The sequence below is a fragment of the Homalodisca vitripennis genome, unplaced genomic scaffold (genome assembly GCF_021130785.1).
Source record: "Homalodisca vitripennis isolate AUS2020 unplaced genomic scaffold, UT_GWSS_2.1 ScUCBcl_4212;HRSCAF=10261, whole genome shotgun sequence".
NCBI lineage: Eukaryota > Metazoa > Arthropoda > Insecta > Hemiptera > Cicadellidae > Homalodisca > Homalodisca vitripennis.
Window position 1 is genome coordinate 1 of NW_025780373.1, and position 25,157 is coordinate 25,157.

At 33.8% G+C, this 25,157-nt stretch overlaps 1 protein-coding gene across 2 annotated transcripts in view; it reads right to left on the bottom strand.

The window, feature by feature from the left end:
* Nucleotides 1-94: 94 nt before the first annotated feature.
* LOC124372873 (probable E3 ubiquitin-protein ligase bre1) overlaps nucleotides 95-25,157 on the bottom strand; it is a 34,476-nt gene continuing 9,413 nt past the window's right edge. The window contains exons 3-10 of one of the 2 annotated variants that reach the window (XM_046831284.1): nucleotides 12,979-13,113; nucleotides 10,292-10,386; nucleotides 7,969-8,053; nucleotides 6,372-6,521; nucleotides 4,009-4,177; nucleotides 2,509-2,724; nucleotides 392-511; nucleotides 95-249 (exon numbers count right to left, since the gene is read on the bottom strand). In XM_046831284.1, the coding sequence (XP_046687240.1) occupies nucleotides 157-249; nucleotides 392-511; nucleotides 2,509-2,724; nucleotides 4,009-4,177; nucleotides 6,372-6,521; nucleotides 7,969-8,053; nucleotides 10,292-10,386; nucleotides 12,979-13,113 (1,063 nt within the window). In that variant the 3' untranslated portion in view covers nucleotides 95-156. The remainder of the gene's footprint in view (nucleotides 250-391; nucleotides 512-2,508; nucleotides 2,725-4,008; nucleotides 4,178-6,371; nucleotides 6,522-7,968; nucleotides 8,054-10,291; nucleotides 10,387-12,978; nucleotides 13,114-25,157) is intronic. The other variant, XM_046831285.1, reaches the window with a different exon arrangement.

A 25,157-nucleotide genomic window follows, 5' to 3' on the forward strand; every position in this document is an offset into this window, starting at 1 on the left:
AATGGTATATATTAATATTACATTACAGTATGTTACTTTATGGGATTTCCAATTTTGATTGGTATGGAAATACAAAGACTTAAATTAACACAGATTAAGTAATACTCGTATATTTCATCACATTCCTTAATTGGTCTTGTAAAATTATTCCATAATTTACCGTAACATTACCTTGTCTTGTAACTCAGCCAGAAGTGATCTCTCAAACGGTATTGTACTATCAAGAGTAAAATTTTCATCTAAAAAAATCTGAAAAGTAAAGAATAAAAGTTTGATTACCAAATCATAGGGCCAACAAAAATATATTACAAATTAACAATAACTTGAGAGGAACAAGGCAGAAAAAAATATTAACTAAAAATTTCATTTAAAATACAATTGTTGCAATTACCATTGAATTGTCAGCACTTTGGTTATCAGAGGGTGTAGAGGTTTGTGTCTTAGCTTTGATTTTCTTGTTATGTAAATTAGATAATTCTTTGCAAGTAGCAGCTAACTGAGATTTCAGGTCCTGAATAACAATAATTATAAACATTTAGGATTAAAATTATAAAATAAAAACTACTTGAGTTTACTAGCTGGCTTCAAAAGCACGCAGGAGCAAGTTTTACATCAATTTTTATGATTAACATGTAAGTTGAAATTATTTATATTTTAATATAAACTAAAAAGGAAGTAAAAAACTTCTAAATCACATAACAGAGGAAATTTACATTAGAGTTTTAAATCGATTGACAAATTATGATACAGTTTTATATGTAATAGTACATACTATGTAATCATTAGAGTTATTTACTTTTAAAATAACGCACTAAACATTGCCATTCAGTTTGATCAAATGTGGTATTACAGTAAACACAATTGACATACGGTATTACAATAATTTATAAATCACAAAGTTACAGTTAAAGTGGAATTTCTTTTAAAGACTAAGATAGTTTTAAAAAGTCATGATTTTTCAATAGTTTGTTTCAATTACGCACTCTTGGTGTTAGTAAAATCAAGTAAGTAAAAAAATACAAGTGGAATACACCAAATAATTCAGATGAAGAAATCCTATACACATTGAGTATGAGGAAATATGATCATTTATACCTTGACCTTGACAAGTAGACCTTGTGAGAGATCAAATGTTATGGATTAATAGTCTTTTTTTTTAATGATAAATGGTTTTTGAAAATGGTAATACAGTATCAATAAAAATACAGTCAGGGAGATTGATATTGTGCAAACAATAAGTAAACAAAAACGTAATATCTGCTAATACTACTAAGACATTTTTTAAATAGCTACTAACTTTTGTATGAGTAAAGTGAACATGTTATAACTGGGCAAAGTACTGCTACAGTTTTTTCTGATTCCTTATTATTAACTGTTAAATAACATTAGAAAATACTTTCTTATTATTAACATTTTAAATTAAATTTAGTTTGAACATTTTCAAAGTAATTTCTTTTTATAAATGGTTATTTTAATAATAAATTGTTGAAGAATACTGACAATTATTCATTATTACCTGGTCTAATCTTACTCTTATTTGTGTTATTATTGTTATTTAGATATAACATGATAATCAAGATAATGAGAATCCCCAGTACACTTCAGCTTAAATGGATAAAATACAAGAATTTTTCTTTTGTCTTTGAACATACAAATATCTTTGTACTAATAGTAATATTTACTTTGGAGAAGTCTACTGTACATAAACATTAATATCCTCTTAGCTAGTAAACAATCTAAGAAGTAAATCTTTCCTTGCACCATAAAGCATCTCAAGTAAGATTAGGTGAGATTGGGATTTCGAATATAATGCTGTGCCTGCTGTGTGTGTGCTGTGCTGAGCTAGTTGTGAAAACTGAGTAATTGTGGTTTTTTTTTGTTGTCTTATGTGCGTCGTATCGAGCAATTATAACCACAATAATTAAGCCATACAGCAAATTTAATTTTATAATGTGGTCTGTTATCTCCGAAACATGTGACGAGTGATTACACCTTTTCAATAGATTTTGAATTTCAGAGAGATAAGGAATCCTCCCCAGAAGGATAACTCCCCTGGAGGGTTCACTTCTGGCTGGTTTGTACCTTCCAGTTGAACCCACAGTGGGTACATCAAAAACCGATGTGTCACTTAAATCTGGATAACCTTATGGATATCCAGGAGGTGGCACATCACTAACTGCAAATGTAGAGATTCTGGGGCGCAAGGGTAATTCGACAGGTCTAGTCTACTGCGGGAGATGACTGTTGGAGTTGGTGGCGTTTTTTTCCCTAAGAGTCTAAGGTTCCTTGCCAGCCTATACATAAGGGTGTGCCACCCCCTGCCTTCTTTGACTAGAGAGGCTGGTTCAGAGCTGGCTTCTCCTTCTTCCTAGGGGACATGACTTGAGATTAGTATCCTAAACTTTTCCTCATGAATCTCGACAAGAGACAGCCCCTACTTCCAACCTTACCCATCCAAAATATCCTGTCACTCTGGAAGCAGTGCAAAGGTCCTAATAAAAACTATACCTGAACAAGACAATCACTTGAATCCAACTGCAACCTAAGGTTTGTATTCTGTTCTACCAGTTGCTCATACATCTCTTCCCCTGTTTTATCTTTCATTTTCAAACTTTCCAACTCTTCTTGAGACTTTGAGAATAAATCATTTAATATATTGTACTTCTCTTTGATGTCCTTGAGTTTTGTGTCTTGAAACAACTTTTCAGATAATTTTAAATCAGCCTGAAAAATAAAAAAGCAAAATTTAACTTTGGATGAAAAACCCTTAATAAATGTTTTAGAAATTGTATGACAACTCTGTTTAAAGTGTCTATCTGTATACCTTTTATATTTGTGTCTATCTGTGTGCCTTTATATTTGGTAAATGTTTGTTTATGAAAATACTAATTGCATAGTATTTTAAAGCTACAGTACAGTAAACGTGGTTCTCCTGTCAAATTAGATCATTGTCACCTAGTGCTCAGAGAGAAAATATAATTATTTAAAATAAATGTTAAAACTAAATTATATTTTTTAAATATGATTTTTATTATAATAATGAGTATAAGCTTTGGAAGCTGATGTTGAAATATGACTTGACGTTCAGAGATTTTATCCAATATCTGTCTCTGATATGTGACACTGGTTGGAGTTCTCTGCATATGGGAGCCCCTGATGTCTAGAAAACTTTGGAATTTTAAAGAATTTAGCCTCTCAATGAACCCAAATTCCGTTCTGGAGGCTTTAGGCTCTGGAACCTCCTGACATCTAGGACTCCTCTCTCTGCCTATAGAGTCCCTATAATCTAAAATTTACAGCCTTTAAAAATGTAATACAACCATTCATTTCCAGAAGCTTTAGAGCTTTTGAGGCCCCGTTCTCTTAAAGTTACTGTCCTATAAAATCTTACTAGATACTGGGAGATTCCATCTTCTAGAACCTCTTGTAGTCTGGAAGTTCCTAGCCTTGGGAGTTTCTGATTCTGGTATTCCTGACATTTTAAAATTCCAGTCTCTACATTCTTTCCGACACTAGGGGCTACCATCTTCTGGGAGTTACCAACATCTATAGATCTAAACCATTCCTAGAAACTGGAATTTTACAATCTCTAAATGCTTTTGCCTCTGTAAAGTCATGATCTTTAAATGATTTTAGTTTCTAGAACCTCTCAGACTCCAGGGTGCTTCTAGGCTGCAGGGGTTCCTGGAAAGTGAGAGTTTCGGGCCACTTTGAGTTCTTGGACACTGAAATTTTTGACACCTGGTAACTTGTTATCTGAAACTTCAGGGAGTAACACGTTTTCATTCATTAAAAATTCAATTTAATAATTAACCTTCCTGCACTAAACAGAAAGAGAAATTGATCTAAACTCAAAATTTGCATAGAATCAACCCTTTCCCACCGTAGCAATGTCATAGGTATGATTAGGTTTGTTTAAATAATTTCTGAACATTGATTACCCAGGTCATGGATTGTATGTACAAGTAGGGTTTACAATATGAAGAAAATATTTTAACACCAACTGACCTGCTTTTCCAGGTTTAATAGCAACTCTTTCAGCTTTGAATTTTCTCTCTCAGCATGAGACAGCTGGATGGTGACTGATTTGTTGTTGTCAACAAATAGAGAAAGTTTTTCTTCAATCTCTTCTTGTTTTTGTTTCTGCATTTCCAAAAGCTGTTGGCTGACCAACAACCTAAAAATATTTATTTCAATTTAAAAATTAAAATCCTAATACAGATTACATAATCCACGTCAATTAAAATTTAATTATGAATCTATCTTTGTATCATTTGTTTATCATATTACTGAACAGCTAACATATCTGAATACTTCATCTGAAATTTTTATCATCATCGTTCTAGGTTTATAGTGTCTGATCAGTCTCAAAATAACATTTTTAAATAATTCTTTTTCACTCCTCCCCCCACCCATTGGGAGTCCTCTGTAGTCAGCACACAGCTGCTACTGTATAGTATCCTCATGAAAAAGATGGGTTAGATTGAAATAAAATGTTAATCAGGCTTAATTTAATTGAAGTAAATTGTAGCTGATTTAAACTTTCTTAGGGTTTGAATCAGATTTTTGGTCCTAAGCCACAAAAACCTGTATGATCAGTCTGATCACCTTACTGTTGATTGATCATATCGATCATGGATTGGTTCATCAGTTTAGCCAATCACAAACCATTTCACTCCACTCACGTAGATGTAATTACCACCTCTACCAGTTTTGGTTTATCTCTTGACTAAAAATAGCTCTCCATGTCCACACTGATGCCGGTATGTAGATTTTAAATGGGTTAACAATATTTCAATGTAGTTTGAAATGGATAACTTAGTTAATATTCATACCAACAGCTCCATAAGCTTAGGTACTAAAGTAAAACACTACTAAAGGGGGAGAACAAACAACAGCTGCAAAAAGGCTACAGAGTCTTCAAAGGTTAGCTTGCTTAAGCATCACGGGAGCGATGAGCTCCTGCCCAACACTAGCAATCGAAGCGGTCCTGGGTTACACTCCTCTTGGCCAGGAGGTGATGAGAACAGCTGCGATGAGCGCAATGAAGCTTCTAGGAACAAAGGTAATAAATGCTACCTCCTTAGAAGGCCACATGAAAATATTGCAAAAATTTCCTGAGGCTGAAATGCTAACCAAAGTATCAGATGCTATGGTTAAGAAATACTCCTTTGAAAAACCATATACGGTCTCTATCGGAAGTAAGGAGAAATGGATTAAAAAGGAGGCCTACCCTACAAAATGAGTCTTGAAGTTTTTCACTGATGGTTCACTCCTAGACTCTAGGGCAGGATACGGAATACATGGACCTGGAGTTGACATGGCTGTGCTCCTAGGAAGACATGTCATGGTTTTTCAGGCGGAGGTCATGGCAATAGACTCATGTTCCAGAAGACTCATACAATTGAGGACAAAAGGATTATCATACCTAATACTTTCTGATAGTCAGGCTGCACTGAAGGCACTGGATACCTGTTCGTTTGATTCGAAAGCGGTCTGGAAATGCAGGAATGCTCTAGCAGAGCTGGCAACGAAAAACAGAGTAACACTCGGTTGGGTACCGGGTCATGAAGGTATTTATGGGAATGAAAAAGCGGACATCCTCGCCAAAAAGGGAGCAGAATCCACATTGGTGGGGCCTGAGCCAGGTTGTGGGATAGCCTTCTCCAACATTAAAGCTCTGGTCAAAGATTGGGAAAAGAGGACAAGACACAAGAATTGGAGTAGAGCCTCAGGTTTAAGACTATTCAAATTGTTTATCTCTCCTTACGCTAAAGGGTGGACAGTTCTCCTAGACCAGAATAAGGAGGATATAAGACTGATATTAGGAATGTTGACAGGACATGGCCCTCTGAGGAAGCACCTTATGAAGGTAGGCCTTAGTCAGAGTAGCGAATGTAGACTCTGTGGAGAGGAGGAGGAGTCAGCGGAGCACATTTGGTTAGATTGTCCTGCCATCGTAGAGACTCGGAAAAGATACCTGGGAGCATATCTCCTCAGCCCCAAGGACATTAGAGAACAGGAGCCCTTAAATCTGATTGGTTTTTGCAAAAGCCTTGGTATGAGGGCACAAAATAAAGTAAGGGAGGCGCAAAGGTCCTTTTTAGGACTAAGCGCGGGGACAAACTGTCCTCTTCCCTAAGGAAAGGAAAAAAAAATGGTAAAACACCCTGGAGTGCATTGTGAGTGGTAATTGTGAGGTGCATATTCTCAGTACAGTATCTCAGTGTTATCAGTGCTATCACAAAATAGTCAAAGATTTATTTGGGTACTAACAATATAGAGGTGCTCTAGAAGTTATACAGTCCATACAATAGCTACTTAAGTTAGATCTTTAAAAGTTGAAAGACAAAACTTTCAGATTTACTCACTTATGTGAATAAGAGGCAGATTCCTTTTCGTTCTTCATGATTACATCTTCCAAGGATGAAATCTGACTTACAAGAGAATTATTAATACCCTCCAAGTATTCATTTTTCCGCTGTACTGCAAGTATTTCATTCTGTAAGGATTTCAGAAACCTGTAAAATAAAAATTATCTGGTTGTAATATTTTTGAAATTTTTTATAAATTTATCATAGCTTTACACTCTTGACTCACTATAAATCACTCAACACAAGTCATACTTTATTTATAATTTTCAGAACTAGCAAACATTAATTATTGGTTTTCAATTTTTTAACTTTATAATGCCGATGGCACAATGTAGCAGGTATGGCCGTTAACACAAGATAATTGATCAAGTAACGAAGAGTGTGGTTGCTCTTTGGATGGATGACCATTGAGTGATCCTGTACTTGCAAGCAGTCCCGCCCGCCCAGCCATTGGTGGTGGTTTGGAAAACACAAGGTAAACCATTGGTGCCGAGGTAAGTGTCAGAGATGGCACCCAAACTTCACCTGGTGAAATAAGACATTCTTCACCTTTTACCTTTTTCATAATTAGCTGACTTAACTCATTTCAGGTTTAAGCTTGCTGACCCTGATGTTCTGAATCAAGTATCTCAGTGTGCTGAATTTGTGCTCTCACACAATAGTCAAAGATTGTTTCGAGTACTCTATGGAGGTGCTCTAGAATTTATACAAACATTGATTTACAGTTGCTTACAAAAGTAGCTCTGGAACACTTATGGAGTATTAATTAAAGAAATTCACAAGGGGACCCATCCCCTGTTTATTCCAAACTGCCAATACCACAGTGTGTCACCTTTGAAATACATTTCTATATACATCACAGACACACACCTACATACATAAAATTGTTTAAGAGCATTCCTTTTATTGATATAAAATGTCTTACATTTAGATATGTTACTTGCAATGCAATTATAGTAATTTTTTTCATGTAGTAAAAAATTATTATCATTATTCAAAACTGACTGTGTTCTAGCTCCAACATTCAATACAAATTTGTGATTGTACTTGATACTACGAGTAAAACCACAATAATTCATTTTCAATACTGTGTGAATTGAATGAAAAAGTTCATTAAAACTACAACATATAATTTTTAGTTTAAAGTTGGTTTTTGATCTTTGAACAAGAGATTTACCATCGTTGAGTAACAAAAGAGTAGAAATCAGTAACATTATTTTCGAGACATGGAATCTCCTAATATATCATTGTTTTGATTAGGTAGTTGTTGAAATATTGTACATGTACTTTTAGAAAAACCACCTTGAAATACACTGAATCTCAAACTAAAGACTTAAATTAATGGAGCTTGTTTAAAAAAATTCCAAACAAATAGCAGATATTACAACCTAAAATTGATTAAAATCAAATATTTATTTTAATTATCGTAGATGTCGAAGCTGCTGCTTCCAGACTTGTGAAAGCAACAACACTGAATAATAGGCCACAATTAATACATTCTTCCACTAAATTAAATCTGAAATGTGTTTCAATTGAATTAATTGTAAATTAAAATGTGTTTGTGATAACAAAAAATAAAACATTTTAAACATACTGTTTATTTACAGGGGAACTCTCGCAGTCAGACACTGATATCTCTTCTGCTACATCCTCATTAGTCAAAGTTTGACCATCTGCAACTGAACACTAACAACATTACTGTATTGTATTGGTCAAGTACAATTATAAATAACAAGGCTATCATTTGGCAGATAAATAGTTCCCAAATATTGGTACAAACTTTTTTTGTGTACTGAAAATTATATTTTTCCTTGTGCTTTCAATCTACCAGAAAGGTTTGAAATATTTTGCTAAAACTTGGTTTGTATATCCATTAATTAAATTGTGTTTTTACAGAAATTAAATATTAAATATTTGTTATCGCTCTCTCATACGAATTGTGTTATGTTGTTCTGCTTCTGGCAAATATATTTCTGATTCATCTACGTTTAACGGTCTACACCATGTCACAATATCGGTAACACAATTAAATTCGTACAAAAATGCAACATTGCTGTACAGATCTATCAGAATCTTAAGCTTGAAACTGCCAGTAATATATATCTGTTTATAGAGACGAGTTGAAGTAGAAGTGTATTGTGATTGGTTGGATTGCGATCAAGATGAGCAAACAGTGATCAATATGGCTTCTTTACCACAATCTGCTAGTTTTCATAGTTGTCACACAGTCTACTTTGGAAAATTAAACGTTTAATAATTACATGAGTTAATAACATGCTCATGTCATCTGCTTACATTAGGCACACAAAACATCAGGATAAAGAAAAGTCAGTCAGAGCTAAAATAGTTCAAAACCAAACACACAGTATAATTCAATAAAGCAAAGATATTTGCAATTATTCCATACCATTATACAAGGATAATAGGCAACAAAGTGGACAGCCTCAAATGATCAAAAAGCTGGTAGTCCTCTCATTTCATAAAAGTAAACATATTTTAATTCTAAAAATGGCATTCACAAGATATCCTTCAAGAAGAGTTTCTGTATAATTGGCAGTCTGGTACATATGTAAATTTTTCTTTAAGTGACTTGTGAAATAATTAATACCGTTTGATCACTTTTTATATTACATAACTTCAGTTTGTTCCTTTAAAAGTTCTTGACCCGTTTCTTTGTTGAGAACGATCATTCAGCAGTATGTAATACTGAATTATTTAATTACTAAAAAAGTAATTCAAAAATTTTAAATTTGGGGGGGTCCGGACCCTTGGCTATGTCCTTGATGGGTTAGGGAGGGTACTACAACACAAAGGTGTGCGGAAATCAAATTTTGTTATCGATTTATAACATTGTACTAAGTTTGTTTACAGATTTATTTATTCATTTTCTCGTTGGCATCATGGTTATCCATAAGACCAATTTAAAAATATCTGCTAACTGTCAACCAAGTACCAGGGAGTAATATGCACAATCATCAAACTCAGTGTTGGTCATATAAAAGAATGAAGCTTAACACATTCGAGTCTACGCTCGAGCCAGATTCGAGCGCCGTTGTTTAATCACTGGGCCGGCGCTCGAGCATGACTCGAGCACCAGCTTTGCCGATTGATATACGGAGTTGCCCGAGTGATATTCGAGTGCCGTCTGCTGCATTAGATAGCCAGCTTTGTTGGTTAGTTCAGAAAAATTCCGCTAGGCGCTACTACGTCATAACCGCTTGAGGCTTTTGTTTATCGACTGACGTGGCCTAGCGCGTCGTCAGTCTGTCTACGACAACAATCATGGAGAGGCGCGCATTTCAAAAAACAATGGAAGAGGGCAGTATATTAGCTGAATTAGAGTTAGATACAAACTCTGATATTGTTGATGACACTGATGATGATCCGGATTTCAGCAGGTTCTACTGCATGGACTGTAATGTGGCACTCTGCGTACCTGACTGTTTCAAAGAGTATCACACTAAAAAGGATTTTGTGTGATTTTTTTAGCATTTGAATTTTTTTGGCAATTACAATTATTTGTAAATATGTATATAGTAAATGCCTTTAAAAAAATTATAATTACTTGTTTTATTTATTCAAAAGTTAGTTTTCAAGTATACAAGACATGCGGGAGTTTTTATTTTTCTTCAAAAAAAGTGAGTTTTGAAATTTTTTAAAAAATTAATTAGTTTTTATAGGAATAAAGTTTTACATATCAATTTAAAGAGGAAAGATAGAACTTTCAAGAAAATATAATATCATATACATGATATTTAACAGTTTTCTAAAAAAAAATTCTGAAAACCCATTAATTTATGCAGACCAGGCTATAAAAACAGCAAATAGCGAGCCAGACTCCAATGTGTTAATGCAACTTTCAAGTCTTTATGACAGTTCTTCTTTGAGATATCAAGCAGGCAATTGTAATCACTTACCAAAGCAAACTTCAGAATTGATGATATTGTTTGTCACACTGGCAAACACAATTTCTGGAGATTGTTCTGCAGAAACTTCCTGATTAGGATTCTCACTGTAAACATTCATAATAAAAGTTGTAGTTTTAACAAACATATATCTTTTGAACAACTAAAATTGTACAAGAATTACTATAATACATTATAATGAATATAAATAAATAAAAACAAATTCACTAAATACACACTTTTCACTGGCTTGTAACTCTCGTGTCTTAGAATGTTGAGATAACATGTACACTAATGTATAGCAGTTGTGTTTAGTAGTGTGATAGTGGGTCTGCAGTGTAGTAGGGCCCTGCAGGTATGGTGGCTCCACCGTGACAAAATTTTTAAGAGGGGAGAGCCCATAAAGGACCTCACAGAAGCGTCCCAAAATCCTTACTGCAACTACTGCTTGTGATCAGGTTGTAGAATGTTGTACATGTCTGACTTTAGAGTGGAGTTAGACTAGTTACACAAGAGAAGACAATATACACATAACACTGTCGTTATAACAAAAAGGCTAAAAATGAACAGTTGGCAGAGGGAACAATTTAATACTTACGGTTTGAAACTTAATTTATAGGCTAGAGGTTGTGTCCACACCAAGTTACAGAACTTTTTGAAATTTAATTATTTTGTAGCAGTTGTAGCTGGTCTTATACTTCTTCAACTTTTATAGCACATGTTCTAGAATATATTGGGTTTCCACTGGTTTGATTCCTCAGTGATTTTTGTTGTTCTACGTTGTGTTGGCACGCTGCATCCTGAGTGATAGGCATGAATGACATTCAGCCAATTTCATGGTTGGTCATGTAGCATCATAGAACTCATTCTTGTCTATGTAGAAATAAACTTTCATGCTAAATTCAAAGTGTACATATGAAATCTTTATCTTGATAACTTTTTTTGTTCTTTTAGGACAAGAAGCTTAGAAGATTGTGCCTAGTTCTACCTTTGCGCTGCTTCCAGAGTGACAGAATATTCTGGATGGGTAATATTGGGGGTAGGGGCCTTCTGTTGAGTTTCATGAGGAAAAATTAAGGGCACTAATCTTAAGTCATGTCCTCTTGGAAGAAGGGAAAGCCAGCTCTGAACCAGCCTCTCTAGTCAAAGTAGGCAGGGGGTGGCACACCTAGGCTGGCAAGAACCTTTGACTCTTAGGAACGAACCCTACCAACTGTCATCTCCTGCCTTGAGATAACTTGCCACATGATATATTAACATTTTTGTTCAGTACGTCAGGTTTTATACCAGTGTTCAAATAAAAGTTCCGATACGCTACGAGGGTACTAAACATAAGACAGCACTGAAGTCAAATATTGTTACCGTATTGTAACATTATCTCCGGTCTATTATCATTTCTTTTCACCCTAGGACTAGAATTGTCATTTGTTAACATCTTATATGATTGTACATAGTTTGTTAAAAGGTTTATATTGAGCTATATTTTTGCTGCTGCCATCATGGTTACCTATAATACCAATGTAAAAATGTTCACTTCATTCGTTTTTGAAGTCCGAACAGCAAACAAGAATAAACTTTTTCCAGCCCCACGATGATAGGTTTCGCTAAAGCTCATCCAATTACTTGATAAAGCAGTCTGTTGTTTACACATTTTTTAAAATTAAAATATTTATTTTACAAAATGAGTAAATTTTAAAAGGTTAGCACTTGCATTGATCAAACTGATTTTCAAAAATTTTTACACGAATATAAACATGGAACAATATGAAATGTATTTTGTTCCTTTTGGTAATAAAAATAATAATACTACCAATCAGGATAAGCAGGATAACCATCAATAAATTAATTTCAATATCAGAATGAATTTTGCACACAAAAAAGTCATTCACAAAATGTTATTGAAAATTTCCTAAACAGTAGTTTTTGGTATTCCAAGATTATTTTCTATATCATGAACAGTCAATCGACGGTTACTTTCAATCACAAGTTTCACACACTCGAAATTTTCCAGCATTGTTGTTGGTGAAGATTGGTTAGAACAAGGATCACTGTCAACAGATAGATGTGCAGCATTTTTTTAAACACCTGTACCGTTCTTTTATCTGTGTTGTGATCATACTTTCATCCCCAAAGACCCTCTGTATCATTTCAATTGTCTCCGTACAACTCTTGCTGAGAATGAAGCAAAACTTAATGCAAATTTGTTGATTAGTTCTTTTTGTCATTTTCAACAGTATACAAATGCGAGGAACAGAAAAAACATGTGAGACAAATACACACTGGGCGTGGTCCAAGGTGTTCAGCTGGAGACTACGGCATTCACGTAGTTCATGAGGGACTACTTGTTACGCTTATATCACACAGAGACCGCTCGGGTGCTCTGGCATGAATATATAAATGCAGGTTGGATACTTTTCGGACAGACCTCTTATTCCAAAAATGTCCATTTCAGTTTCGGTTTTCAAACTCCTGGATATCTTCATCTGGGCTTCACCCCTTTGGCTGCACAAACTATTCTCAGTAAACATTTACTCCATAGAAAATCCATTTCAGTCAAATCAATGCTTCCTAGTTTTGCTAAGCATTAAAAATCTGAGATCAGAGAGTTACTGAATAAAGCCAAAAGTAATTAATTGAGGACTGAATTAAATATATCTAAAACAATACAGTGAATTTTGCTATACTTAATAAATACTTACTTGTAGTGGTTTTCTTCAAATGATTGGGTTTTTAATTTAATACAGCCTAGCAATGATGTGATAAAATGATCTTTGGAGATTCTTTGGTTTAATCCATTGCAACACAGAACTTTGCGGAATTCCTCTTCAATGGTTCTGAAACATATATATAAATCACTAATTCAATAAAATGTGTGCTTAACAATGTTATAAAAAGATAGCATCGATAAGTTTAAAATTACATTACGATGAGCTTCTTTTATTTGGATTCAAACTATAACGTTTTTATCAATCAATAATTACTAAAATTATTCAAATTAAATTATTAAAAATCATTTTTATTTTTAACTACTTTAATTAGAATTTTATGAAAATATGTAACCCCAGCTAAAGTGGGGTAGGGTCGTTTGCCCCGGGTGGCAAAAGTATAGAAAAAAATGCGTAACAACTACACATAGTTTTGTCAGTCTCCATGCAAATCGTTTTACACTAGGATCAAAAAGTATAGATACCTAAGTTTAAGTGTTAACCACTGACAAAATAATAGAGCTACAATAGCAGGAATTACTTTAAATGTTGTTTATTTCTGCATTTAGACATATAAAGCAAAATTATAAATTACAACCAAACTTTGAAAATTCATAACTCAGAAACTTAAGATGCGATTAAGGGGATTCAGCACCCAAAAACCTAATTTTCTTACAAAATATTTTTTTTCTTTCATGTTATAGAAAATTAAATTCTAAACAAGAAAACACCCAAATAATGCCAAATAAATGCATATTTGGGTGTTTAATCTGTATTTTTCTAAAGCGCTGCAAGCGTTGAATTGACATTATTGTGTGAGGCTAGCGCGTCTGTCTTGTTTGCAATAAAGGCTGTAGGCTTTGTATTTTTCATTTGTATGTTATATACTGCTACAATAATTCTAAAAACATTCTGTCTTTAGTTTTAGAGGTCTATGACAGACCGATAGCAACAATGTTCTTTGTTTTCTCCATCTGTCAAAAATATAAACGTTAGTCTGCTGTCTGCTTTGTAATATTGTTTCATTATGTTGTTCAACGGTGCTTCTATAAGTAAAAATAACAGTTTTTATTTGTTTTTACTTAGTGAAATGGGTAGGAACATCATATGAAGCAGGAGAGTTTTAAAAGTAAGTAAAATTTATATTTTGTCGTTGTGATAGGCTATGTAAAGATTTGTTTAAAAAACACACTAAAAAATTTAAAATGCATAAAATATACAAACATTGATATAGGGAAGTGCCTAATAGGTACTAAATCACTGTTCAGTATCATTGTGCTTCATAAGTTTATTGTAAAAGCCAGAATCATGAAGTAAACATGTTATTATACTTTGACTGCGGTTATCCGTGAATTGAATTTTCCGTTGTTTTTTAAGGAGAAAACTGGATATTACAAGAGAACGGTTGGAGATAAATGGATGAAATTTTTCTGCACCACTACAGTAGCATTAGGCACAATTTCATGTATTTTTAACCATATTGGGTAGATACTTATCTGTAAATAAAAATTGTAAATATAGTTAGTATAATTTGTTTTTGGAAAAGAAATTTTCCTAATTTATAAATATTTCTCAATATAATAAAGTTATGAAAATACATGAATATTTTGTACTCGTTATTACCTATAATTTGAAACCAAAATCATTAAAATTGGTTGAGTGTTTCTGTAGTTATATCAATTTTAAAAAGTTACCATTTTTACTAAAAAAAACTGGTTTTTAGGTAATGTATAAGAGAACAAAAATCCTAAAAACATTTTTTTTGGTCATTATTTGGCATTTACAATAGTAAGAAATACAACAAAAAAAATAATAACTAAGAAATAAAGAAAACAAATTTTTGGTGCTGAATCCCCTTAAGACAAAATTTGTATAAGACAAGTACATGTATACTGTTTATGAGTATGTGATTGTAGAATTACTGTATATGAAAAAAGTTCTTGTTAAATTACAATCGTATCTTTTATTCTTGACCGATCGCTTAAAAAAAGTTAACATTGATCATGTTAAAAGAAGTTCTTAAAGCCATTATCTTAGACGTCTAATTTTGTTAGCCACTATTTAAAATGATTAATTTTATAACAAATTTACTTGAAAAAGGTTTCCTTAACTTATTGCAGCTGGTGCCTGATCTCAAACCGCCACACTACCGTGCAAAAACTGTCTTGGGCAGTAAAAATAATGCAACAAAATATGTCAAGATGGCATGAGCTTTAAATGTTATTTATACATCAGCCTACTAAAATATTTTAAATTTGGCAATACATTTAACAGGTTGAGAACCCTCTCATTAAACAGTCCAGAAAGGTCCTTTGACCTTGCTTTTTGATATTCAGGATGGGTAATGTTAGGAATAGGGGCCACCTCCTGTCGAGTACCGTACCATAAGGTGGGCTCTATATCTGTCCTTGAAATAAGAGCCACTTAAAATTGTGTCGGACACCTAACTCAAAAATTTCTCTCACGGCAACCATCGGAAGCAAAAGGATCGTCCATGTACAAACAACAGCAAATTAACCTAACTGTAGTTGCGTGCATTGAATGATCATTTGTGTTGTTTTGTGTCTCAAACAACTTTCAAAATGTCAGAAGAAGTTATTGACGAATTTGTGTATGTAGACTAACTTTTGGAAATGATAGAGGCAAAGCTCGTGCTATTATAACATCACAAGAAAAGATCATCTCAACCATTGTGAATCATTTGGACAAACTGCAGTAAGCACTCTGCAAAATTACATTCTTCTAGTTCATTTATGCTAAAGGCTTAACAGGCAACTAGTAATTTTTTGATTTCTAAATTCAAAATATGTCTTTGTCACAAGCAATCCCACACTGGAGGAGCAAACTGTCAAAATGATTTCAACATAATGACTCTCGATACTTCAACGCGATGGATGGTTTCCCACTCAGCGGTTTTTTTTTTTGCTACGCCATTGTTCTCAAATAAACTAAGTCGATTTAAAGGGCTTAAAAATCAGAGCATTAAGATTTAAACAATGAGGAACAGTCCAAAGAAAGTTTTTAAATGAAATTACCTTGAAATGGATAACAATTTAAGAAATTTTACAACTAAATCGACTTTTAAAATGATTATTTATGGGCATAATGATTATATGAGCATATATGATTATAAACTATAATTTATTATTCATCTAACATTTAGACGAAGGTTACCCAAACATCATAACTCCAAATATTCCTTACCCTTCCAGTCTCTGACGTTTGATGGAGAGCAAGTTGAAATTAATTCAAATTATTTAAGAAGTACCATGAAATAGATTAACAAATTTTAGAACTATATCAATTGAACATCTAAAAGTATAAAAATCTCTTTTGACGTAATCAATATATTTGCGCCCAAAAATCTAGAAAGTTAACAAATTTGAATACCATATCAATTGAACATTAAAGATTGTAAAAATTTAATTTGACATAATATTTGCAGCCAACAATTTTGAAAAGTTAAATTGTGTTAAGTTCAAAAATAATATTCATTATATTTTTATCACATGGTAATCTATATATATAAAAAATGAATGTTTGTATGTTTGTCCTTTATGGAATCGTGAACTATTGGACCGATCATGATGAAAATTTGTACGTATATGTATTTTTCCACGGAGAAGGTTTATAAGCTATGCCCATCCCTTTCGCGATTCAGGATTCCGCCCCACTGGTTACAGAAATACCCATAAGAAATGCATTGCAGCAAACATATGTTAACGTCTTTTCAAATTTTTAATCAGCTGTTTCTTTGTAAACATATATTACACTTATAGTTTTAAAGCATAGAGTAAGCTTAAGAGAAACGACAAATTTTGTTTAAACTGTTTTTGCAATCACTGTTAAACATAGACTTTACTATCCAGATAATACAATTCAAATTTGACGTAAAAATTCACCTTTAACTGCAATATTTATTTAATATAAACCATGCTCATGCTTGATCAGAAGAGTAATGCAGATATCATAATTACTATCTTACGTTGGCTACAAATATAAAGAATGTTATAAAATCAACCTTAGTTGTTTTTTTTGACAGAAGTATGGTTCTCAAAACTCCGTGTGTACATATTCTCTCGATCGAGACAACAAAGCAAGCTCAATCGTGGCATCGGAGATATAACTAATTTAATCTAAAATTTATTATAGTAAAAAAAAAAATTTACTAAGTAATATAAGGACTTCGGTTCTTAAGATTTGCGTGCGAAGCCGTGGGTAACAGCTAGATAGAGGCAGGAATATGGTACATACCTTCATAATACGCCCAAGAGGCTCATGATGGAACGACTATCAATTATCTCAGCAATGTTTAGAATGTGATAGAAAAAGAATAAGTGAATATAGTGTACTGTTTTCAACGGGAAATTGCGTGCGAAGCCGCGGGCAACTTTTGCAAAAAATTATTGAAATGCGCAGCAAAGCGCGCCGGGCCCGCTAGTTTTATTATAAAGTTTTTAAGCAGAGGTTAGTGTGTTTTTATATAAATATGTGTCTTTGTTTCGTTTACAAAAACAGCTAGTGGATCGTGAATAATTTGAAAATAGTAAGTAGTATGTAATATTAATGACTTAGTATATAATTATGGCAACATTAAAATTTTGTAATTTTTACAATGTTCATGATTTAACTGCAAATATAAAAAAGTTATGTATAAAAAATTGTTTTGGTTTGTTCTCATCTTTCTAATAAACAAGTATTATATACCTTATAAACTTCAGTTTTATCATTGGTACAAAAGTATCACGAATATAATAATAATTATTAATTACTTAAGGTATATTTACAAGCTGATTTAGTAGCATCATCAAAGAAAGTTATAAATTGGTTGGTGGGATAGGGCGGCAATTTTTGAACTTGCCCCCTCTGAAAATAATATGTACCTAAGGCTCTGCCTATAGCCTACCTAATTTAAAAGGATCATGTGAAAAATAAGTTAAAAGTATAATTTTACTGTAAAAATAAAAACAAATGATAAATGAAACTAAATAAGTAAATTAGTTAAATTAAATTAGTTAAATCAGTTATCAGTTAGACTCGGTAGAAGAAGGACGTTTGGACTGTGCCCTGTGATAACGAGTAAGCCTATTGATTGCGTGATACATCGTGTTTGATTGTGTGCGAGTGCTGTACGCTTTAATTAACGTACTTTAATTGAATACTTAATTTATTGTAATTGATTATTCGTCTGATTTTTTATTTATTTATTTTTTTGTTCCGTCGATATATGAGTGAAATGGTTTGCTGCGCAGTGTGTAGAGCGAATATTGACAATGAAAATTTGACAGCAACGTGCTGTAGGTGTAAAAAGTCTTTTCATATCGATTGTAGCGTGCGGGGCAAAAAAATGGAATAATATGACTCTAGAAAGAAAAAGGAAGTGGGTCTGTGCATCGTGTAAAGTTGAAGCCGGTACAGTTCTTGGAAACACAATTGAGAGTAGTGACACGGACTCTAACGTAGATGATGAAGAATCGGTGAAGAACATGTTTCGTGCCATAAATAAAAAACTTAACGTGTTGGATGAAGTTAAATCTAAAATGAATGTTTTGGATGATTTAAAAAAACAAGTGGAATGAATTAGGAAAGGCCGTGATTTTTCATTCTCAACAGTACGATGACATGATAAAGGAAGTAAATAAATTGCGCGAGGAAAATAAAGAACTAAAAAGAGAACTTGTTTGTGTCAAAAATAATGAAAGTGGTACTAGAAAAGATTTGATGGGACTGTCTCGCCGCTTTAACACTTTGGAACAATACGGACGGAAACAAAATATTGAAATTCATGGTATTGAAAGAAACAAGAGGGGAGAACATTGAGGATCTGATTAGGAAGGTGACGGACATATTGGGTGTAAGTTTTTCTCAGAATGATATAGAGGCTGCGCATCGTGTGCCGACGGGTCGTAATGGGCCGGCCGAACATGATAATCGTCCAGTACAAGAGCAGGAGTACTGCAATGACACTGCTGGAGGCGGCGCGAAAGAAGAGGACTTCCATCCTGTCCAAGGGACATCGTGGGGAGGATGTCAACAAAAATTTTTATCTCTGAAAATCTCTCGCCTTTCTTCAAGGGACTTTTGTGGGAGACAAAACGTTTTGCCAGAGAAACACAATACCAGTTTGTATGGGTAAGAAATGGACGCATTTTTCGTCAGGAAGCATGAAAAAGCCCAGGTACTCAACATCGAATCGTACGAGGACCTTCATAGACTTGGCAGTAACACATCGGAAGGACAGAGATCAAACGTCTCCGCCCCAGCCAGCTGTCGAAGGAAGAGGAGCAGCAGCAGACCCAAACTGTACTTCAGCATACGCAAAATTGAGAACTGAAGTAGTTTTTCTCTTTTTTGCTGATTTGAGGACCTCTGTATGACCCTAACAATGAACTGTAAGTTATGCTTAATGTATTTTACTTTAATTTTCTATATTAACTGTTTTAAAGAAATTTATATTTGTTTTTTATAATCAGTTAAACGTAAAGTATCAGTGGGAGAGTTTATTTAATAATGGGAACCATAAAACAATAAAATATCCGTGGGTATATTGTGATAGATTGATTAGTTATAATACTCTTGGTGGAATAATTTGGTGTTTATTTTATAAAATTTTATTTTCCTTGTCAACTTTTTCGAAGAATGAATGTTTTATTTTTATATTCAGGCAAAAAAGTTAAATGCCAGTGGAACTGTTTATTACTTTTGGGTATCGTAATAGCCTAACATATATTTGGTATTATTACAAGAGTAAAATATTAGTAAATATAGTAAATATTATTATATAAAACATTATAATAGTTAATCTCAGACTTTTAATTAATACTAGTCTGGTACGTGTGGCAGAATATGACACATTCATACGCATGTGTAGATATGCGTCTGTCTGTATGTGTTTAATAAATGTACAGCCATTGTAAATATATATTGATAAATGGATTAAACTTTTGTTATTGTTATTTTTGAGTGTGAAGGATCTGTTACTACATTTTTTTAGTATTCTGGCAGTATTAATATTAGTTTTTCATCAGTAATGATTAGAAATCTATACTCATAATTGTTATTTGTTAGTTTTATATCACCCACTGAAGTACGTCAACATATTTAGATTACTGTAATATACATGTTTTGTTACAGTGTTGGATCTGTTCATTTTATGTAAGAGAAATGCTGAGAAATATAAAATCTGTATAACGACTAAATTATGTGAGTTGGCAGATATTAAAACACAACTTCTTTAATATTAATAATAGATTAGCTGGAGTATTCAGATTTAAATTTTTTTACAATGCTAAAAGAAGGTAAAACATATTGGATACAAAAACAAACTAATTATCCATTATATATGACCATCTTGGTTGTCTCATGTGTATGAATTCTTGTTTTTTTTTTCCTGTTATGTTTTGTGTCTGATTGTCTGGGTGCTCTGTGTAAATGTTTCAGTTTAGTTTATTCACATTAGTTATTTTCTCGATCATCTCTTATTGGCCGTGTTTTATTAACTGTTTGTCATGATTATTTTGATATTTTAGAAATTAGGCGCTAAGTTCTAAATTTATAAGCAAACATGAGATGAGAAAATTTATTAACTAGCAGGTAATTAATTGAGTGTTGATAGGGGATAGTGTATTGACATTGACAAGCAATTAACCTTTTAAATCAGAATAACGTTGAATCTTACCTCAATGCCATGTCCTCAAAAAACAAAAGTTTACTCTAGTGTTGAATCATTTAATGGCCGACTTTAATCAACAACAAAATTTATTCGTGCTTCATCAGAACATTAGAAGTGTAAGAAAGAACTTTGATTTGTTTGCGGCGGTCGCCAATGGGTTTACTGTCCAGCCTGATATCATTATATTGACTGAAGCATGGCTATCCACTGAGAATGACGCCTCAGTGTTTTCACTTGACGGATACAATATGATAGCTGTTGGCAGTACAAACAGATGTGGCGGAATAATAAGTTTATTATAAAATCTAACGTAAGATGTCAGCGCCGAGAAGTTAGTTTGCGAGGAGCTGATTCGTTGTTGGCAAGTTTTACCCTTAGTAATAATTATACATTTTTTATCTTAGCAATCTATAGGTGGCATGAAATGTCAATATCTGATTTTTTAGAACATTTTAAGATATGTTTGGATGCAATAGGCGGAAGTAATGTTTTTTGTCTGGGAGATATGAACATTAATACTAAACTTGATAACAATCATATTGATAACTATGTAGAGATTGTGAGTAGTTTTTCGGGTTTGAGCAGTTAATTGACGTCGATACTAGAGTTTAGAGTTACTGACACTACCACTAGCTGTATAGATCACGTCCTGTTTAGAAACTCAGCGGCCTACCGTGGCTATTCCCATGGGCGTCATTTCAGCTTTTTAACTGGGGGGGTGGCAAGATCTACTGGGGGGTATGGAATACCCCCAGGTGGAGGGGGGTCCGGGGCCCTCCCCCGGAAAATTGTAAGAAACTGGCTTTAAATTTGTTAGTATTTTAAGCTTTTTCAAGCTATTTTTTACAAAAATTTTACTGCTAACAACTTAGCCCTAAAACAATAATTTTTAATGAATTGAGTTATTAACTAAACCACAAGGTCCACAAGTGAGGTAATTATTGTTCACACACAACTCAAAAGTGTGCCCAATTTTAATTTATGTGTGCCCAGCCCGTTTGTTTTTTATAAAAGGAAAAATCAAGTAAACATGATCAAACAAATTTTCACTTTATTCTATGTAACCAGACTGCATCCACAAGTTAGTGTTAAACAAAATGAAGCCTTCTCTTCTGGCTTTGAATTGAAGTCATCAATTACTTTTGAAATGTCTATTTCTACACTCCCTTTCAATAGCCAAAAGGGCTAACGAAGACAACCTCTCCTGGCCAATAGAGTTTCTTAGTATATGTCTTTAACCGCCGTAAGCATGAAAAGGATCTCTCACACGATGCCGAGTTCATTGGAATTGTATAGTACAAACGAAAAAAGTTCAAAAAAGCATGGGGAACACACTTTTCAAAGATGTTTGTACAAAAAACGTCAGCTCTTTCTTGGATACTTTTGCTTCTTGATTCCTCCGTTCTGTTAAAAAAAGTTTAGTTCAGACAGAAGAATGTCATAGTCTAAACTATAGTATTTACACACATACTGTACACTGGCTGTGTCTATATCACTTCCACCTAGAACTTTGCTTAAGTGGTTAAGTACATCTAGGTTGTTTTTCTTGAAGCCTGGCCTCTATCTCCTCGCTTAGGATATCAATAACTGGCCAGAGGATTGAAACTTTGTAGTACTGTTGTTACAGATTCAAATGGAGCTTTACTCCCACCCCCGATTTTTGAGGGAATTTTGCCCTTTCTTGGCAACTCGGCAGCTCTAAACCGCACGTGTCAGCAATTTCTGTGCAGTGATTGAACAACTTGGTGAAAAACTCATCTGTTCTGAAGGATTGCAAAACTTCAAGTGTGCTGTTTTTTACAGATTTCACAACTTCATAGGTCACACTGCTTGACTGAAGGGTCTTTGACAGTATGTCAATTGTGTTAGAACTCTCCTGAGTAATAGAAGGTCAAATACAAAGTTGAAGTCCTCCATATTTTTCAACAAAGCATTGGCTTGTCCACCACTGTCAGGGTCTGTTTCAGAAATCTCTCGTAGTGTCGTAAGAGTGGCATCAAAATTATCTAACAAAGAACGCACTGCTTCGACACGGCAAGCCCATCTGGTATCACTCAAAGACTTCAATGTTGCTGTTCCACCACTAAAGCTTTTTGCACTTTTTTGAATGTTTTCAAAAACAGCATGTCTTTTAGTTGATTTCTCAATGAAGTTGTAAAGACTTTGAAGCACAAAGAAGGTGTTTCTTATTGAATTCACGCTTGTGCAACAGCTTACAATGCACAAGTTCAATATATGTGCATTGCAGTGAATGTACATTGCCATGGGGGCTTCTTGTATAATTCTAGCTGCCACTCCTTTGTAGGGACCCCTCATGTTCGAAGCCCCCATCATAGCACTGAGCACGCAGATGTTTAATATTCAAGTCCAGTGAAATCAAAAACGTCCTTAAGTACATTTGCCAGTGTATCGCCATCAGTTCTTCTAGCACGGTAAAACCCCACAAACGACTCATGAAACTTCTTGTTTATCATTAACATGTCTCAAGACAATAGCTACTTGCTCGTGCTTTGCTATGTCTTGGGTCTCATCAGCTATAATGGCAAAAACATTTGCATCTTTAACTTCTTTGGCAATGTGCAACTTAATTTGTTCCCCAATTATGGACAGAAGCTCATTCTGGAAAGTCGCTGAAGTATATTGAAAATTTTTGCGATGCTCTACAAAGAATTTGTTTACTAAACTATTATCTTTGGAACGAAGCCTCATCAGCTCCAAAAAGTTTCCTCTGTTTTTTTTGAATCTGTAGATTCGTCATGACCCTCTTAGAGCAATAGATTGTCTCCCACAAAATTATCAGGGATTCACACAAAGCCTCTAAGTACAATCTGTTTTCTTGTACTTCTTCTGAATACTTTTGATTTACTTTTTCAATAACAGTGCCACTTTTGTCGGCTTCTCTTAAAGAAACTGAGTTTTAGTGTTACTACTTTCGATGCGAGTTACTCTTTTCATGATTCTCAAATACTTTTACAGCTTTCTTCCATTTGGAAAACCCACTGAGTGTAAATACATTTTCTGCATTTTTTTCTTCTGGGCTGTAAAACGAACGGCAGGCAAAACAGAACGCTTTGTCAGTTAGAGGACTGTATTCCAGCCAAGGATACAGTTTATACCACTCTGGCCTAAAATTTCCTACCATCCGTTTTAGGGAAATTTAATTTCTCGTGGTTGGAATGAGCCTTCCCTAAAAAAACGCCTTAGCCAAACCTGGGCCCAATGAGCAGGATCACGTTTATTAATTACAGTGATTGTCAATTGGTCAGATGAACTAGAGGAACAGCTAGGACTCTGCACTTCATCTGTAGGAGTAGTTGTGGTATCTTCATTTGTAGTTGTGGTTGTTAACTGAGCCGATGACGAATCTAAAACGTCTACTACAGCCGGTTCTGGTTCCATGTTCCAAAACAACTCCTTCTGGTAGTTCATCTTCTAACCGTTTCTTTTTGTTTGCTGGGCCTGAGCTAAAGTAGGACAGCAACGAACTCTGCCCTTTTTTGTTCTTCTGAGCCTGAAAAAAACCCCATTAAGAATAGCAAAAAGAACATTTAAATAATGGCAAAATGCTACTAGAACACAGAGTCCTAAACCTAAAATTAATACAAGTCTAATATAACATGCATAGGCTTTGCACAATTTTTTTGATTTTGGGCGCTATTGTGTGTGACACTATTTTCTCATCTCTTTGTTTTGACATCGTACCATTTGATAGGGGATTGAAAGGGCAACAAAAAAGATGCCCTGACATTTGACTTCAAGTTTATGGTTTTCATACAATTTAGGTTAAGAAATTTTAAATGGCAATCATTTTGAAAACTAATGATTGAATTAAATTGGTAATTCTTCTGAATATGGATATTGTATTAGATAAAAAACCATGCCAAGTTTGAGTTAAATCGGTCAAAACATTCTCGAGATATAAATAAAAATTTAATAAATACAAAATGGTAGATATCTCAAAAACGGTTGTTTTTAAGAAAACCATTATTCTTCATTTTTACTTTATTTTGATTTATCTACCAAAGTTTTGTTTTGTAATTTTGGGAAAATTTTGTTTTGTGTAAAATTTGTATCGGAATAAACACAGCCTAACAGCCAATGAGTAAAACAGTCATACTTTTTATTTGCATACTGTAAACTGTACTTAAGAAGCTGTAGGCGTACACGAAAACCCAAGTCTGCCTACATTACCAGGTTTCGAAATAGTTTAAAATTTGCTATTAATCTGGTATTTTTATTACACATAATCTTTTTTTGCCTAAAGATAAAGTTCATTTAGTGCCTTACTCTACGAGTTGATTGTAAAACATGTATTTTAAATAATTGCAAGACCATAAAAGATCTGGATGTTAACTAATTATTTTGTATGACCTTTTTAGTCATTGGCTCTTCGACACAAACGTCTGCAGCCTGACAGCCACGGCATTGCAAAAACAGCTGTCAAACACAGGAAGGCGGGAGTTATTAAAATGACAGTAAACATAACTAATTAGAGGTATAA